Below are 17,715 nucleotides of genomic sequence, written 5' to 3'. Positions count from 1 at the left end.
CAACCATGACGTGAGCTCAGTAATCAAGTTCCAACTGATGAGTGAATTCAGGCTAAAATTTACCCTGAATTGGGTTCTGTTCTTGCAGGAGGTTGTCAAGCCAAACTCTCTATTACAGCTATATAGACAAGGTCCTAGACCCCTTACAATCTCTTCAATGATGGGCATTCAGCCTTCCATCTAAGGCTGCTATTTGCTGTGATGGGTAAAATAGATGCTAGTAAGTTTGAAGTTTGCTTGTTTGAATTCCAGAGCTGCCTTTTTGGCAGATGTTGCAAAATCCTAATAAAATAATACATTGCATCTGTTGTTACAGCTCTTTGGAGATGTGGTTTGAATGGGATACTGGGTATCTGGGACATTCAGAAACTAAGAAATACCACAACTATATTTTAATCTTTTTTTTTTTCTTTTAGGTATTGCATTTCTTTTCTAGCTTTACTTAAGGATTTGTTTTTAATTGCTGTGACAGTATATTAAATAGCGATATATCAAGTTTTATAAATAAACTGCAAACTGTAAAGGGTATTATTATGGCTGTGTAACTGGGCAGCAGATATAACTTCTAAGCCACACCTGAGTTTAAAGGGAAAGTTAAAACAAATATTTGGAAGGGGAGGGGATAAGCCTCAAACTGTAAAAAAAAAAAAACTGAGTCTTGTTGGCCTCCAGGCCAAACAGAAGTCATGTTTGCTTCAGAGACAATACCACAGATTAGGACAGCAGTTCTCCCTTTCAATAAAACAGGTATTGAGGAAAGTCTCAGCCCTTTTGTAGTGCTAGAAAGGAAATGACAGTGCCAGTCCTTCTGGAGCTTCCAGATGCCTTCAAAATGTTTTGTACTTCCACTAGATTTTGTTGCTCCCCATTCCATCCACTGAAACAAACATTTGTATTATTGTAATATATTATATAATTGCCCTCTGCCAACATTGCTACAAGCTCTTTAAGTAGCTCAGAACGTAGCTGTTCAGACAAGGGGACTCATGTTTCACTCATATTACCTCGATAATACAGGACCTGCATTGGATACCCATTACTTGGGTATCCAATTCAAGCTGTTGAGTTCAAGATGTTGATATTGGTATTTAAGACACACATGGGCTCATTTTCAAAAGAGAAAAATGTCCAAAAAATTACATAAGTCTGCATTTGGACGTTTATCTCACAAAAATGTCCAAATCAGTATTTTCAAAACCTCTTTTTAGAAGTTTTTCTCTGAAGTCCATCAGAAAGACATCTAAATCTCAAGGGGGCATGTCAGGGGCGTGTTAAAGGCGTGACTTGGGCGTTCCTAAGACACGGATGTCTTTCAGCAATAATGAAACAAAACAAAGGCATCCAAGATTAAAATTTAGACATTTTGAGCTAGACCTGTTATTAAAATTTAGATGTTTTGAGCTACACCTGCTTTTATAGTGAATAGCTGCAGTGGGAATTGAACCCACTTCCCCAGGATCAAGTTCTGCTGCACTAACAACTAGGCTATTCCTCTACTCCACACAAGAGGTGCCCCAAATGACCAGATGACCACGGGAGGGACTCGGGGATCACCTCCCCTTACTCTCCCAGTGGTCACTATCCCCCTCCCACCCCAAAAATGTGATTAAAAATATTACTTGCCAGCCTCAGATGTTATACTCAGGTCAATTAGAATAGCATGCAGGTCCCTGGAGTAGTCTAGTAGTGGTGCAGTGCACTGCAGACAGTTGGACCCAGGCTTCTACCTCCCCCTACTTTTTACACTTGTGGAGGAAACTGTGAGCCCTCCAAAACCCACCAGAAACCCACTGTACCCACATATTGGTGCTCCCTTCACCTGTAAGGACTATGGTAGTGGTGTACAGCTGGGGGTAGTGGGTTTTGGGTGGCGCAGTAGGCAAGGTAAGGGAGCAATGCTGAGATGTGTACCTGGGAACATTTTATAAAGTCTACTTCAGTGCCCCCAAGGATGCCCTATTGCTTTCCTGGGATTTCACTTTTCCACTATTCTACCTGATGCCAAGCTTTCTATTTTTTTATTACATCTGAGCTTTGTGTCTATTATTTATCATTAGATTTGGGCTTTGAATTTAGATGTATAGATGAAAAAGAGGTCTCATTACATATATCTAAATACCAGAGTGCTATTTTTCCATACTTATTTATTGCACTTGTATCCCACATTTTCCCACCTATTTGCAGGCTCAATGTGGCTTACAGAGACCCGTTATGGCATCACCACACCAGGGCAGAGAGTACAGTTGGTGTTATACAGAAGTCAACTTCATAGCAAGAGTGTACATTCCCTAATTATCTGTCCCAATGCAACTGAAACTTTTACCTCCTCAGTGCATGTAAATGGTTTCATCCCTGTGTGGATTCTGTGAAGCCATCTGAGGCTTTCTTTCCAACTGAAGCTTTTACCTCCTCAGTGCATGTAAATGGTTTCATCCCTGTGTGGATTCTGTGGTGCATTGTGAGGTTTACCTTCTGACCAAAGCTTTTACCAGACTCTATACATGCAAATGGTTTCTCTCCCATGTGGACTTTCTGATGCACTTTGAGATTTGCATTACAACCAAAGCTTTTACCACACTTAGAACATGTGAATGGTTTCACTTAATTGTGAATTTTTTGTGTATTTTGTACATTTTGCATTTGGATGTATTTGTTTGAAAATGGACCAAAAAATAAAACATTCAAATCACAAAACATTTTTCCAAACAGCATTTTCAAAAGGAAAAGAGACTTTTTTTTGTAGAAAATTACCTTTCCTGTTCTGATTTTGGACGTTTTACAAAAAACGTCCAAATTCAGACTTAGATGTCATATCCAAAAATGCTCCTTGTGCATTTGACTTGCCTAAAGTCACAAGGAGCAGCAGTGAGAATTGAACCCATGTTGCCAGGATCAAAGCCTGCTGCACTAACCATTAAACCACTCCCCCTCTGTTTTGCATTTGTACATCTTTTGTTCAAAAATGGACCAAAAAAAGGACCTCCAAATCACAAAACGTCCATAGTATTTTCGAACACAAAAGATAGACGTCCACCTTTTTGTTCGGAATTTGGATGTCTTTGTAAAACGTCCAAATTCTGATTTAGACGTTTCTTTCGAAAATGCCCCTCTCAGTGACACACATTTGAGTACTGTATGAAGTTTGAAAATTACAATCTCAGAGAAAGTATTTAGTAGATATTCTTCTTTTCACCAAGTCCATGCAGAGGAAGATTGCTCGCTTATGTTGTGCAATGGAGGACCTACTCTTGGAATAATCTTCCATTAGAATTGGGGCAATTGGGGTTCCAAGATGGCGCATTGACCGGACGCACCTGTGTCAGCTGCTGAGGTGACTTCGTTGTTTTCTGCTGGTTTCGCTGCTTCTGTGGCCTCCTTGATGAGGAAACGGAGGGGGAAAGTTAAGGAGCGTTCCTCGGCTCCTGAGACGTCCTCGGCGTTACGGCAGACGACTCTCCAGTTTCCAAAGCAGCTACCGGGACCTCGGGGAGCTTCGACCCCCTCTGCTGCTCCCGACGCATCGGCGTCGATTGAGAGCGCCAACGGGGCTTCCTTGAGCCCTGTAGAGCGCATTGCTCCGCCTCAACCCGGAAGGGAATTGCTGGCAGCCCAAGCAGGGACGGAGAATGTAGGCGTTCAGCCCAACCTGCTCGAGGGAAGGTCTGCGGCGATAGAATATGAACCCCAACCGAAAGAAGCACTTTTTCAATCAGCTATACAGGTACTTCCCTTAGAAATTGTTTCTAAACTATCTCAAGTTGGTGCTCAAATTCAACCCCTTCCTGGAATTTCTGGCGTGGTTAGACCTGCAATTGTGACATTAGAGTCACTATGGGACATGGTACATAATATTCAAATCTCTATGCAACCTACATTAAAAGAGAACACTGAAAATATAAGAATTATTTCTGAAGCTGCGCTACTCCAAGCACAGGTATCTGCGCAGCAGGCCTCGAAATTGGAAAATTTGAATACTAAATTACAAGAGATGGGAACTTTAGAGACTGTTTTGGTTAAGAACAATATTTTTCTTCATAAACGAACAGAATACCTGGAGAATCAGATTCGGAGACTTAACCTCAGGTTCCTAAATTTCCCTAAGTCTCCTCTAATTTCACCTGTTGAAATGGTCAAGAAATATATGGTGGACATTCTTGGAATGGACAAGGATTCGTTGCCCCCCATAACACGGGCCTATTACATCTGGAACCCACAGGGGGGTGATGGAAACCTCCCAGTGGTGGGGGATGGAATGAATTTAACTTCATTCCTCGAGAGCTCACTGGAGATTATTACCCAGAGGTCTACTATGCTTGTTACTTTTGTCTTGGAGCCTGACCGTAATGCAATATTAAGACTTTCCTTAAGACATTTAGAAAACTTGTTTATGGGCTCAAAGGTTCGTGTTTTTCCTGACCTCTCAAGGCCTATTCAAGCTAGACGCAGGGCCTTTTTGGAACTGCGTCCTAGAGCGTTGGCATTGGGAATAAATTTTGTATTACGATTTCCTTGTATTTGTAATTTAATGCTTGAGGGCAAACAGTTTCAATTTGTTGACCCTAAACAGTTAAAAGAATTTCTTGATGCTAGAGTAGATATGAATGTTGTATGCCCTTCATAAAATAGCAGGCTGGGATCAGCAACCCCGAGGTAGCAACTGGTGGGGATTGTTTTTTTTTTTTTTTTTTATTGCCTTAGTTATTTATATTACTTGATTCTTGGAACCAATGTTTCTTAATTTGTGGACGAACAGGCCTTAAATGTTATTCCTTTTCTATTTCCTTTTGTGAATGCCTATTGCATATTCATAATTTGTTGTGAAATAATGATTTATATTAATAAATAAAATAATAATAAAAAAAAAGAATTGGGGCAATTAATGTTGGTTCTCTCCTTTAGAAAACAACTTGAAAGTCTATCTGTTCCACCAGGCTTTTTTTTTTTTATTTCAGTTTTATTTGACATTTTTTTCCTTTTAGTATGGGTTTAGGATATGTATGTGCTTTTAGTTTGTTGTTATTTTATGTATTTTTATTGTAACACACTTAGATTTTATAGTTACTGTAGGATAGAAATTTGTTAAATTTAGAAATACCACCATGCTGACTGCCAGTACCTCTTCTTGTTTACACAGGCTACTGCCATAGTGTTGTCTGAAAGAACTCAAACTGCCATTCTCCTCACTACAGAGAGGAAGTGTAGTAGTGCCAGCCCAATGATCCAGGTTCACAACTTGTTTATGATCCAGGAGGCTTCCTGCCTGAACCATAAATAGGCTTCAGAGTAAAGGCTGACTGGATTTCTGTTATGGTGCTGAAACTGGCCCAAAATAATTTTCCTGCCTGGTTTCGTTTTTAGCTGAAGCTGACCATGTGTATTCAGTGGAAGCCGAAAATTTGTGTTTTGTCTTGTTTTGTCTCCCTCCCTATTTCCCCCTCCCCTCTGAACAGGAGTTGCCTTCCCCCCTGCCCACCTGCAAATGCCCCCCCTCAAGCTTATCTTACAATCCCTAGCAGTTGGTGTAGTCAGGACAGGAGTGATCCCCAGTTGCTCCTGCCTATACTGGCTCTGCTCTCAAAATGACTTGATAAACATCTGGTTGTAGATGTCCAAAAGTTGGGAAAGAAAGGGGAAGTGCTGTTACTGGGAGATTTCAACCTGCTGGATATGGACTGGACATCTGTGTAATCAGAAAGAAGTAGAGAGATCAAGGATGCCTTTCAAAGTGCTCTGCTCTGCTCTCCGTGAGGGAAGGAGTGACACTGGATCTTGTGCTCAAAAATGGGGAAAGTGTGCCTAATATCTGAGTGGGTGCCCACCTGGGCAGTAGTGATAATTTAACGGTTTGGTTCAATATAACAACTAAAGCGGAGGGCAGCAACTCAAAACTCAAACATGTTGACTTTAGTAAAATGGGGGCGTACCTGAAGAAAGAGCTGATGGGATGGGAGGGTGTACGAGAAGTGGAAATACAGTGGTCTAAACTGAAAAGAGTTATAAAAATAGCTACTGACCTTTACTTGAGGAGAGTAAATAAAACAAGAAAAAAAAGTTACTGCTATGCTTCTCCAAACAAGTGGCTGAGAAAATAAAAGCATAATTTGCTGTCATTCATGAAATACAGAAAAACACTCAAAAGGAACACAGAAAAGAATACAGGATGAACCTGAAAGAAGTCAAGAGTTATAGGTCTGGAGAAAGTGTAGGTGGAGGAACAAATGACTAGAAATTTACAGAGGGGAGACAATTTTTTTTCAGGTATATTAGTGAAAGGAGGAAGTTAAAAGTGGAATTGTGAGACTGAGAGGTGCTGTGGACTTCTATGTGGAGAGCAATGAGGAAAAAGCGAATATGCTAAACATGCATGGCCACGGTCGCGCGTGGTAGTACACCCGGCTCTGCCTCCTCGCCACCCAACTGCCGGTTCCTTAGACAGCAGCAGAGGAAGAGGAGCCGTGCCCGGCGTGGTCGCCCCAGGAAAACGAGAGCCGTGTAAGCGCAAAGGTGCTCTCAAGGAGGTTGCTGGGGCACCCGAGGGTTCGGCCTATGTCGCCTTGCGATCCGAGTGGTCAGGGCAGCGGCAGCAGCGCAGGGAACGGGAACGGCACGACAGAGAAGTCCGGGAGCTAGGTCCGCGGGACTTGGTGCATGGCAGCGCAACCCGAGGCTGTTGCCTGTCTCCTAGCTTCTATCTCCAACCACTGACATAGTTCCAGAGTTGCGGAGTCTCTGTGCCCTGGACAGTGCACCTGAACACCAGACTGTGAGTAAATTGTCTAATATACCCCGAGATACTAAGACCTCATTACTGGCAAAGCTTGGGAGGCTTGACAGTGGAAACCAAGGTAAAAGTAAATGTTTACTGAGGGAGCTGGGGACACTCTTAATGGGACAAGGGTACCTCCAGGGGAGCCTCTGGTGCTGCATCTATCAAGCCAGGAAAGCTAAGCTTACAAAAGGAGCATATTTGTGCAAGTAGATCAGGCCAGTTAATCAAAACCAAACTAATTAACCAGAATGGAATAGTTGAGCATGCAACCTTAATTGAATCAAACTGATGATGACTGATCTGCACACAATTGAGCTTAGCTAATGAATTGAGACCGCTGAAGTGTATATATTAAGAGAGATACTTGAGAAAAGGAAAAGATCTTATGGAAGTTTAAAATCAGTTTCATGCACCAGCATTCCTTGCTGACCACATTCCAAAGACCAATTAAATCAAGTACCTTCCCATTGTTTTTCTAATACCTTTCCCAAACCAAGAGCCACCCTCCCCTCTGGGTCTAATTGTTAGCAATCAAATATAACCATTAAACTCAACAGGAGAAACTGTTCACTATATTAACATAGGCAAGCTATGAACACCACAACATTTTAAGCAAGCATAAGAAAGATTAAGAACTGAAAGTAACATAAAGTGATTGCTGTAGAATTGATCAGCAACCTGGAAGCAGTATATCTGAGCAATAAGTATCCCCAACCCGAGGTTTTTTTTTAAAGTTACATTGCACCCCATGCTTTCCCACTCATGGCAGGCTCAATGCGTCTTACATATACAGGTACTTATTTGTACCTGGGGCAATGGAGGGTTAAGTGACTTGACCACAGTCCCCTGTTGGCATGTATGACACCCCTCTTCTAATCACTCTAAGGTACTCTGAATTTAGAATCTCCCAACTTGATTGCTTAGTGTTGCATCTGTGACACCTCCCTGCTAATTACCTTGAAAGTGCTCCGAAGGTCCCCCCTCCCCTCTGTCTCCAGCCAAAGCAAGAAATAGGAGTCTGAAAATTCAATGGGCAAGGAGAGTGGAAGCAATTAGCTAATAGGAGACAAATTAAAGGAGTACCCTTGTCTCAGAGCTATTCCCCCCCCTCATCTCCTCTGCTCACCAACATATCACTATGTAGGGTCCTCGAGGCAGGACCAGAATTTGTGAGCCCTTGGACCACTGCCGAGGAGCGGCAGAGGCAGGCAAGACCACCCTGGAACTAGATGCACAGAAGAGAAGGACTGGAACTCTGGACTGGAGTAGACTACGGCAGGCAACTAGAACATATGGAACAGGCACAGCTTCACCTGCGCTTAGCCACCGTTCCTCCGAAGTTGAGCTCCAGAATTCGGGTGGCTGGCAGGACTTGCAGGATCAGGCAGGAACCAAAGATCCAGAGGACCCACCCTGGGTCTGGGATACACGAGGGAGGCAGGGCACAAAACTAGATTAGGACTGGAATCTGCATGCAGCCACTAAGCCAGAGACACAAGACAGACGAAGGAGACACGAAGTACACAAAGACTAGGCAGACGGGGTTCAGGATATACACTTAGGATATAACCCCTAGCTAAGCAGAGACAGGATTCAGGATATACAATCAGGATAAACACGTTAGCAAGGCAGGAGCAGGACTCGGGAAATACAAGCAAGCTTGGCAGAAACAGGGCTCGGGATATACACACAAGCTGGACAGAAGCAGGGGAAAGGAGAAAATTTTTCTTCACCCAACGTGTAATTAAACTCTGGAATTCGTTGCCGGAGAAAGTGGTGAAGACGGTTAGCTTAGCAGAGTTTAAAAAAGGGTTGGACGGTTTCCTAAAGGACAAGTCCATAAACCGCTACTAAACGGACTTGGAAAAATCCAAAATTCCAGGAATAACATGTATAGAATGTTTGTACGTTTGGGAAGCTTGCCAGGTGCCCTTGGCCTGGATTGGCCGCTGTCATGGACAGGATGCTGGGCTCGATGGACCCTTGGTCTTTTCCCAGTATGGCATTACTTATGTACTTATGTACTTATACAAGCTTGGCTGAAGCAGGGTTCAGGATATGCAGCCAAGCTTGGCAAAAGCACACAGAGAGTATCAGGGTACAGGCTATAGTCAGAGACAGGCAGCAAACAGAGAATATCTGGGTTCAGGCAATAGTCAGAGACAGGCAGCAAGCAGATAATATACGGGTACAGGCTGTAGTCAGGGACGGGCAGCAGGCAGAGAATAAACCAGGCACTGGCAGAGGTCAGGGCAATGGCTGAAGCTCAGGAGCTAACAACCACTGACAGGGAACAAACAAAGGCAGGAAGAAACAGTGGCTCCAAAGACAGAGTGGAGCACCAGAAGGACTAGCAGTCCACAGACACACAGTAGCAGCTGGGCAAAGCCCCACACGGAAGGAGTAGCAGTCCACAGACACAAAGTAGCAGGGCAGAGCCCCCCACGGAAGGACTAGCTGTCCACAGACACAAAGTAGCAGGACAGAGCCCCCCACAGAAGGACTAGCAGTCCACAGACACAAAGAAGCAGATGGGCAAAGCCCCAGAGAAAGGCTAAGTAGCAGAGCACTCACTAACCTGACCTGGCCTACAGGCATAACACCATGCAAAGGCCCTGAATGCAAGCACAGCACTTCCTTATGAAGGCCCTTCTGATGAGGTCACCTAGAGCAGGGCAGAAGCAGGAAACCCACTGACACCAGAGAGAGGCTTGACACACATAGGAAGGATAGCCAGGAGCCATCTTGGAAGCTGGAACAGAGCAGGCGGAAGCCATCTTAGATGCTGGCTCCTCAGAGAGGCATAGCCCACACAGGTGAGGTCTAGTGAAGCAATCAGCACCCAGAGACAGAGACAAGACTAACACAGAAACAGACAGGAGCCAGCACAGATGCTGACCCCCAGAAACAAGGTAAGTCTGAGGGTGGTCATGACCACAGACGTGACACACTGATCTCAACAGCTCAAAGGCAAGCTGAAAAACACACAAGACCAGAACACCAGATTCCTTACCAAAGAACAAAGTCCTATCACGCATCTTATTGAACATGGCCTACTAGTAGCCCACAGTGAAATGAAACCAAAATGAATACCGTCAAATTACTCCTAGCAATCTACTCCTTATCACTGATCCACCTAACACTAAACACCCCACTCGCAGAAAGTAACATCATACCCATACTACATAATCATCAAAGACTGATCAGATACACCACACCTCATCAAACTGACAACAACCTAAACAAAGGCAGAACACCAACATTTGGACAACCACAACAGAAGGGAAAGAAAGGTGCTAACAAACTCACACTAACAAAGAAACGACAACTAACAAAATTCCACGCAACACCAAACATAGAAGACCCATACCAAAAAATTCAAGTGGGTTATATCAACGCCAGATCCGCTGTAAACAAAACAACAATATTAACAGACTGGATCATATCAGAAAACCTTGATCTACTTTTCATCAATGAAACCTGGATCCATGATCAAAAGGACCCCATAATCCTAGAGAGGCGGAGGCATAGCACTAATCTATCGATCCCACTTTACCACCAAAACTACTGCCGAGTCCATAACACCTCAACTTGAAATTGCCTCAATCAGAATCCACAACAAAACCCTACGCAATCACTTGAACTGTGTCTTGTTTTACAGACCACCAGGTAATTGGAACGAAGGCCAGACAAACTCCATGGACTTAATTTCAAACACTTGTGTAACCAACGCCAATTTACTAGTATTAGGAGACATTAACCTTCATCTAGAAGACCCAAACTCTATCAACACACAAGAATGTAAGGAATTCCTCCACCTACGGGATCTCAAATGGCCACATATGCAAGCAACCCACGTCAAAGGGCACACACTCGATCTCATCTCACACAAACTGTCAACAGACCAGAACCTAATAATAACAGATATTAGTTGGAAGTTGAAGCCACACTCATGGGAGGGTAGCTGCAACCTCAGGCCTTGATCTGGGAGAGAGGTGTTATGACTTGCTAGTTGCCTATTAGCCACATGGAAACTGATATTGTACAGGACATTTGCATTATTAAATAAATACATTTACAAATGAGTACAGGTGCCCTGTTTACTTATGTCGAGCCCTGAGGCGTCGTCGCACTGTTCTGATCATATCAGGGCTCTCCCACTTTATTCTGCGGAACCTGTGCCTCAGTGTCTCGAGGTCCCTCTGAATGCCAAATCTTCTGCAAGATATAAGTTTGTACACCAGGAGTCAGGGGATGGCCCTTCTTGCCTTCAGCACACAAATTCATTTGGAAATCAAATAGGAGAAACACACAACACTGATTGGGGGGGGGGGGGGCATTACATTGGTACAGGTGATGTCATTGAGGTGGACATGAGGACAGAGAGTGCCGTTTGTGTGCAGTATTGTAGGGATGTTTGAATGTTTTTGCTTTCTAGTACATAGATTCTATTAATGAATGTGCATGTGCACATATCACTGATTACCCTTGAATGCAGACTACAGTTAGTGCTTACATTGCTGAGGTAGCTCTTATATGTGTAGCTACAGGAGGGGGCCCTGATAACCCAGGAGGGGGTGGGGGGAAGCAAACACTTACCTTACCAATTTCTCTTATTTGACACCAGGCTTGAATCGAGACAGTCCTGGGGGGCAGGTGGTGGTGATGCCTAAAAAGAATGCACCGGTGCTTCATGCAAAGGTACACTATGCACAAATTTTCAGCATCGCTGAAATTTGGCTCATGCCTCAGAGCCATGTTTCTCAGTGAATAACTGTTGGAAAATGTGCATTGCCTTATATGGACGCCCATGCGTGATGGACATCCTTACATGCACAGTTCCATATATGGACGGGTCAGCACATGAACGTCCTGGCCCCATATAGGATGGGTCAGCACGTGGATGACCATGACGCACAGATGTCCATGACGTGCATGGACCATCGTCATGCATATGTGGCCTTATCTGTATGAGTACATGTTCACACGTGCGGAGTCTTCCTTATCTGAATCATTATCAAGTGTGCGAACCTCTTCATATATACACAATAAAATTTGTATGTTCCTTATATTTCCCATAGCTGCATGTTCCGCAAGTACAGTGCATGTAGTTGCGGACATCCAGGTATGGGGAAATATAAGGAACATTCATAAGTGTAAAGTACAGTAACAAGAACGTGTTTCTCACAGAACTGCCGAAGGACGTCCATCTTACTAGGCCAGACAGACCGTCAAGCAGACATCACAAATTGCTATTTGAGCAATGATCATTAATTGGACGTCCTTTCCCCTGAAGAAGCCCCACCGGCAAAACGGGTCTGTTGTGTGGGGTAGCCCATTCTTTACGCTGCTTCAAGCTAAGTGTTTTCGCATTTTGATGTCTTGAAAGTTTTGATTTGCACAGTGGATGTAGCATTCTTTTTATAAAAATTCTCTTAAAAAATATTTGTCCATTATAACGGAGGAGGTTGGATTGTGACTGATGATTGAAGTATAGTGATTCTCTATGAGTAATTTCAGCATTCTGGCTGATTATCACCTGTCTGAGGTCTTTTCCCCCCTTACATTAATTTTTTGATATCCTACATCTGGTTATAACAGATTCGCTTATTGATTATTGTTGTATTTCACAAACTAAAGCGGAGTTTTCCCCTTTTTGTGCTTGTTACCTAGATACAAATATAACAAATAAATAAATAAACACCAACTGAAACCTGGATCTGCCATATTCAATAATACTACACATAATTTGTATGAATGCCCTGATCCACTGATGCCCCTCCCATGTGTATATGCCCCTTTTTCAGATTTGCATGGAAAATTTATAAGTGCATCTTTATAGAATCTGATTAGGAAGATGCCCATGTAAATTTTAATTGTTGCCAAGTTATTGCCAATTAACTGCTCATTAATTTGTGTGCGCAATTATGGAATACACCCAATGTACACCAAATTTCAACATACAATTTTGGGCACCATTTATAGAACATGGGGGTATATGGGTTCTGCCATTGAAAATACATTCAATTTATAAGTCTAGGGGACAAAGAAAGCATAATTTATATGTGGAGAAAACCTTTTATAAACTCCATGCTCATATATGGTTGTAAAAAGTACAGGCTCTGAAAGATCAGGCATATTTCTATGCATATGTATTCCTGTGAATGTAGTTTGGGAGGTGGAGGTGGATTCATGATATAAGGGGATATACCATCTTTAGTACAGCTGTGAATTCTATGTGTGTGATATGATATATTAGTGCTGCTTCTGGGTGCCTGTTTTATAAAGGTACGTGGAGGGACATAATCAAACGTGAACACCCATCTCCATGGGCGTCTATCTCCGAGAACGGGTACGTGAAGGGGTGGGACAGACCGTATTTTCGAAAAAAAAATGGGCGTCCATCTTTTTTTCCGATAATACGGTTTGTGCCGGACAAATGCATCGGATTTGTGCGGATTTGAGCTGGGCGATTTCGTTTTTCAGCGATAATGGAAACCAAAGGCGCCCAGTTCAAAAACGAACAAATCCAAGGTATTTGGTTGTGGGAGGGACCAGGATTCATAGTGCACTGGTCCCCCTCATATGCCAGGACACCAACTGGGCACATGTAACAAGTAAAAAAAAAGGTTAAGTACCTCCCAAGTCTATAGCTCCCTTGCCTTGGGTGCTGAGCCCCCCAAATCCCCCCAAAACCCACTGCCCACAACTCTACACCATTACCATAGCCCTTATGGCTGAAGGGGGGCACCTAGATGTGGGTACAGTAGGTTTTGGGGGTGGTTTGGAGCGCTCATATTTACCACCGCAAGTGTAACAGGTAGGGGGGGATGGGCCTGGGTTCACCTGGGCGAAGTCCACTGCACCCACTAACAACTGCTCCAGGGACCTGCATACTGCTATGATGGAGCTGGGTATGGCATTTGAGGCTGACATACAGGTTGGAAAAAAAAGTTGTTAAAGTTTTTTTTTTTTTTGGTGGGAGGGGATTAGTGACCACTGGGGGAGTCAGGGGTAGTGATCCCCGATTGCTTCCGGTGGTCATGTGGTCATTTAGGGCACTTTTTTGGGACTTGTTCGTGAAAAAAAAAGGGTCCAAAAAAAAAGTGGCCCAAATTTGCGGTAAAAACGCCTGTTTTTGATTATCAGCCGAGGGCGCCCGTCTCTCCTCGGCCGATAAACATGCCCCAGTCCCGCCTTCACCATGCCTCCTACTCGCCCCATCAACTTTGTTCATTCCCACGACAGAGTGCAGTTGAAGACGCCCAAAATCGGCTTTCGATTATACCGATTTGGGCGTCTTTGCGAGATGGGCGCCCATCTCCCGATTTGGGTCGAAATACGGGCGCCCATCACTTTCGAAAATAAGGCCGATAGGCACCTATGTTACTTTTTATAAAATTTAACAACCAAAATCTCATGCAAGACTGTAAACCTTTTTTTTGGGGGGGGGGGGGGGGCATCAGATAAGGACAGGAACTCGTCTATTAATATATAGACAGTATCATGCACTCCTAATATCCTCATTATTTTAAATATAGTGTCCAAAAATGCTTCAAAATTCTATTAACCATGAACCAATGAGGATTTCAGAAGTGCAAGGAGTCAAAAGTGTCTATATTTAATAGAAGGGTTCCTGTTTGATGGTTCCCTCCCTTTTTTGTGTGTGTGTATTGCGTGTGATTTTGGTTGTTGTGTTTTACACAGTTTCATGCATAGGGGATTTTGAGGGTTTCAGCCTTTATAAGATAGGCACCATTTTGGACTATCCACCTAGATGCCCCGTTATAAAGTTGTCTCCTAAAAGTCAAACTATATTTTCTTGTTTTTTTATAGCTGTAACATGTATAATCTGATTTAATATCACTGAGTTTAATTACTGAAGTTTGTCTTCAATGTTGTTCTGTATAGCATTTTGTAAAGATACTATTTTTGGTTTTTTTTACAGGTCTGCATTGTTTGATCACTGTGAGCTGGCAGAATATTTGATTTCAATGGTAAATTTTTAAATTCATCAATGTTCTCATGGGTTGGAAAACAATTTAAAAAGTTATTGGGAAAGTAAACAGTTAACATTTCTTTAATTTCCTGAATTTCAGGTTTAGGAAACACAGATAGAGGACATGTCTGTCTGCAAACCACTTAACAGTAAATTAAATTTTGTGTTAATATAGTAACCCAAACTGCACTGATGGATGAAGATAAGAAAAGATACAATGTGTTAGGCCTAAATGATTTCTGTAATAAAGTAACATGATTTTCTATTGCTACCTTTTTTCTTTTTTTAAGTTTTTCATATTTAACAGACTATTTGATTGAGGGGAAGTGTATTTTAGAAGGAACGCGACAATATTATATGACGTATCTGGAGAATGCAAATATTGAGCAGCATCACTGTACTAGATCATAGATATTGTTTAATAAGTGATTCATTCATCCACTCTTCTATCTAAAACACCTTTGTATACTAGGTACTGTGCCTTACAATATTCTTAAGACCCTTGTACATTTTTCACATGCTGCTGTGCAAAATAGCATACAATTAAATGCATCACAATAGGAGTTTGTTTTACTTATTTACACAGTAATTATAGAAATACTGAAAATATTATGCAGTCTAGATTTTTTGATTTCTTATTCTTATGTCTTCTTACCTCCGACTGTATTTGGTTGAGGCCAATTTTGCAGTAGTAAAAGTTATATAGGATAACTAACTTTGCACAGTGGGATAGTGCAGTGGCTGAGTATAGTTTGTGGAGTCAAAGTGCAGTCTTGTTACAGATTTACTGTTGGGTTCAGGTTTGGGTTTTGATTGGGCCACTCAAGGACATTCACAAAACCACTTTAATGCTGATTAGAAGCATGGCAGTTGAACAAAAAAGAATTTACCCAATCTAATATTAACTCATTGATGCCTAAAAAACTGAAAAGCTTCCAAGACATAATCAATGGTCTGCCAGATTGTAGACTACAGACATACCTAGCAATATCAAAAGCACCTGGACCCTCACAATAGGTACAGTATAACCTTGTCCTTAATAGACAGCATGACTTTACTCTTGTGCCCTGAATAAAAGACTGCCTAAAAAGAAGCCAGATGCTTCCAAAATAGGGACAACTGAGTTTGAACTGTCCAGTAAGCTTTGCCAGGAAATCAGTATTAGCAACCAGACGATAGTACAAGGCAGGTTTTTCTAATAAAGGTACAATAATTGTGTGCTACAAGCAGAGAGGAATACATAAGAATAGCCATACTGGATCCCGCTGTAAAATGGGAAAATACACATGTAGATTTTTGTCTTGCACAAGTCTTTCTCACACACCAAGCCCTTTTGACATGTCTGTGCAGTGTGGATCTCTGTGGGTAAATGGCACCTTTCTGAAACTGTCATTTACACAGGCATCAATCTACATGTGTAGAAGGCTACTATTTACATGTGGAGATGCTTCTAAAATAACCCCCTTGATGATTATTGTTCTCTTATAACAGAGTGCCTAGGATGTGAAGGCATTTAGGAGCTTATGTTACCTTTATAAAATTGATTCCCTGAAAGCTCCCATACAGTCACATCAGAACAGATGTAACTTTTGTTCCTAAGTTTGCAGGGATGCATTCATACGTATCTCATAGTTCCACCCCTGGAATACCTACATGTGTTCTACATTAAAATATTCAGTGTGCATCGGAAGCATGTACTTTTATCCATGTATAGATGTAGACAGTTTTATAAGTACCTATTGTCTACCAAATTCAACTAGTCACCTAAGTGGACAAAAGGTCTAAAAAGGCAGATTGTTGCAAGACAAAGATTTGTTCTAAAGTCTTTAATGAAAATCAAATTAAAAAGCATCTACCCCCCCTTTTTATAGTTTATTCTCTTTATTCCAGATTATTAACTTTACATATATCACAAGTGCATTTCCAAATTTGTTTAATAAATGGCTCTCCAGCCAAACTTCATTTGCAGAACTTTGCTTCAAAGTTCCTCTTTTTAAATTGGATTTTCATTGGACTTTATTCTTGCAACATTGTGCCTTTTTTTTCTGCCTGTTGTTTGCTGTGTTGACCTGTTCTTAAATATCACATTGGGCAATACAGTTGGAGGAGTGATTCAGAAATGAAAACAATTAAAAAAAAGTTATGTGCTAACTTTACTGTACTGTTTTCTTAACAGGGAGCAGATCTGAACATTCTTGACAATGAGTCTCGGTCACCTCTTCTGTTGGCTGTTGCTTCTGCAGCCTGGAAAGTTGTCAACTTACTACTTCTAAAGGGTATAGAAAGCAAAAGGAAAACAAATTATTATTGATATATTAAGTGCAATGTTCTTCATCATTATTATGGAACATTTTCCTACAGTCACTGTGAAATGCAGCTGTCCACTGTTATTTGTCTGGTCCTTTAAATACTGCAGCTTTTACCTTCAGTGCTAGATATGAACAGTTTTTTAATCTTTAGAATTTTTGCAAAAAGATACAATAAGTAATAAATATCTTTACAAAATATATGAGTAAGTACAATGCAATACAAATGGCAAGCTGCCAAATATATATAAAAAAGAAAAACAAAAGTAAAATCAATAAACCAAAACCAATATAATAAACCTAACATCAGTAGGTTATCAAAAATGAAATGAAACAGTAAACATACATATTCATAAAAGAGAAAAAGAATCCATATAAAATTATATAGATGTATCAATTAACAAAGTTGTCTGATAGTGACCATGTCTTATGAAAAGATAAAATATGACCAGTCTTTATGGCAGCTATTTCATCATCGCGCCTATACGAACAAAGTAGGTTCCACCATTTATGAAAGGAAACATGTGAATTGTTTTTCAGATGCAGAACAATTAGCTGAAGAGCAAGTGAAATCATCAAGTTGAATAATTTTGCATGTTTTAATGGGATTGGTAAACCAGAGGTAGATGCTTTTAAAATTG

The 17,715-nt window shown here is 41.7% G+C and overlaps 1 protein-coding gene across 1 annotated transcript in view; it reads left to right on the top strand.

Annotated features, from left to right (window-relative positions):
* The window catches only part of TRPA1 (transient receptor potential cation channel subfamily A member 1), a 197,215-nt gene that overhangs the window by 55,924 nt on the left and 123,576 nt on the right, over positions 1 to 17,715 (top strand). The window contains 2 exon segments of the mRNA XM_030190171.1: positions 14,718 to 14,766; positions 16,945 to 17,044. Of these exon segments, the coding sequence (XP_030046031.1) occupies positions 14,718 to 14,766; positions 16,945 to 17,044 (149 nt within the window).

Source organism: Microcaecilia unicolor, chromosome 1 (assembly GCF_901765095.1).
Source record: "Microcaecilia unicolor chromosome 1, aMicUni1.1, whole genome shotgun sequence".
NCBI lineage: Eukaryota > Metazoa > Chordata > Amphibia > Gymnophiona > Siphonopidae > Microcaecilia > Microcaecilia unicolor.
Note: the sequence above shows the minus strand (reverse complement) of the source record. Positions and strands in the feature narration are given on the sequence as shown.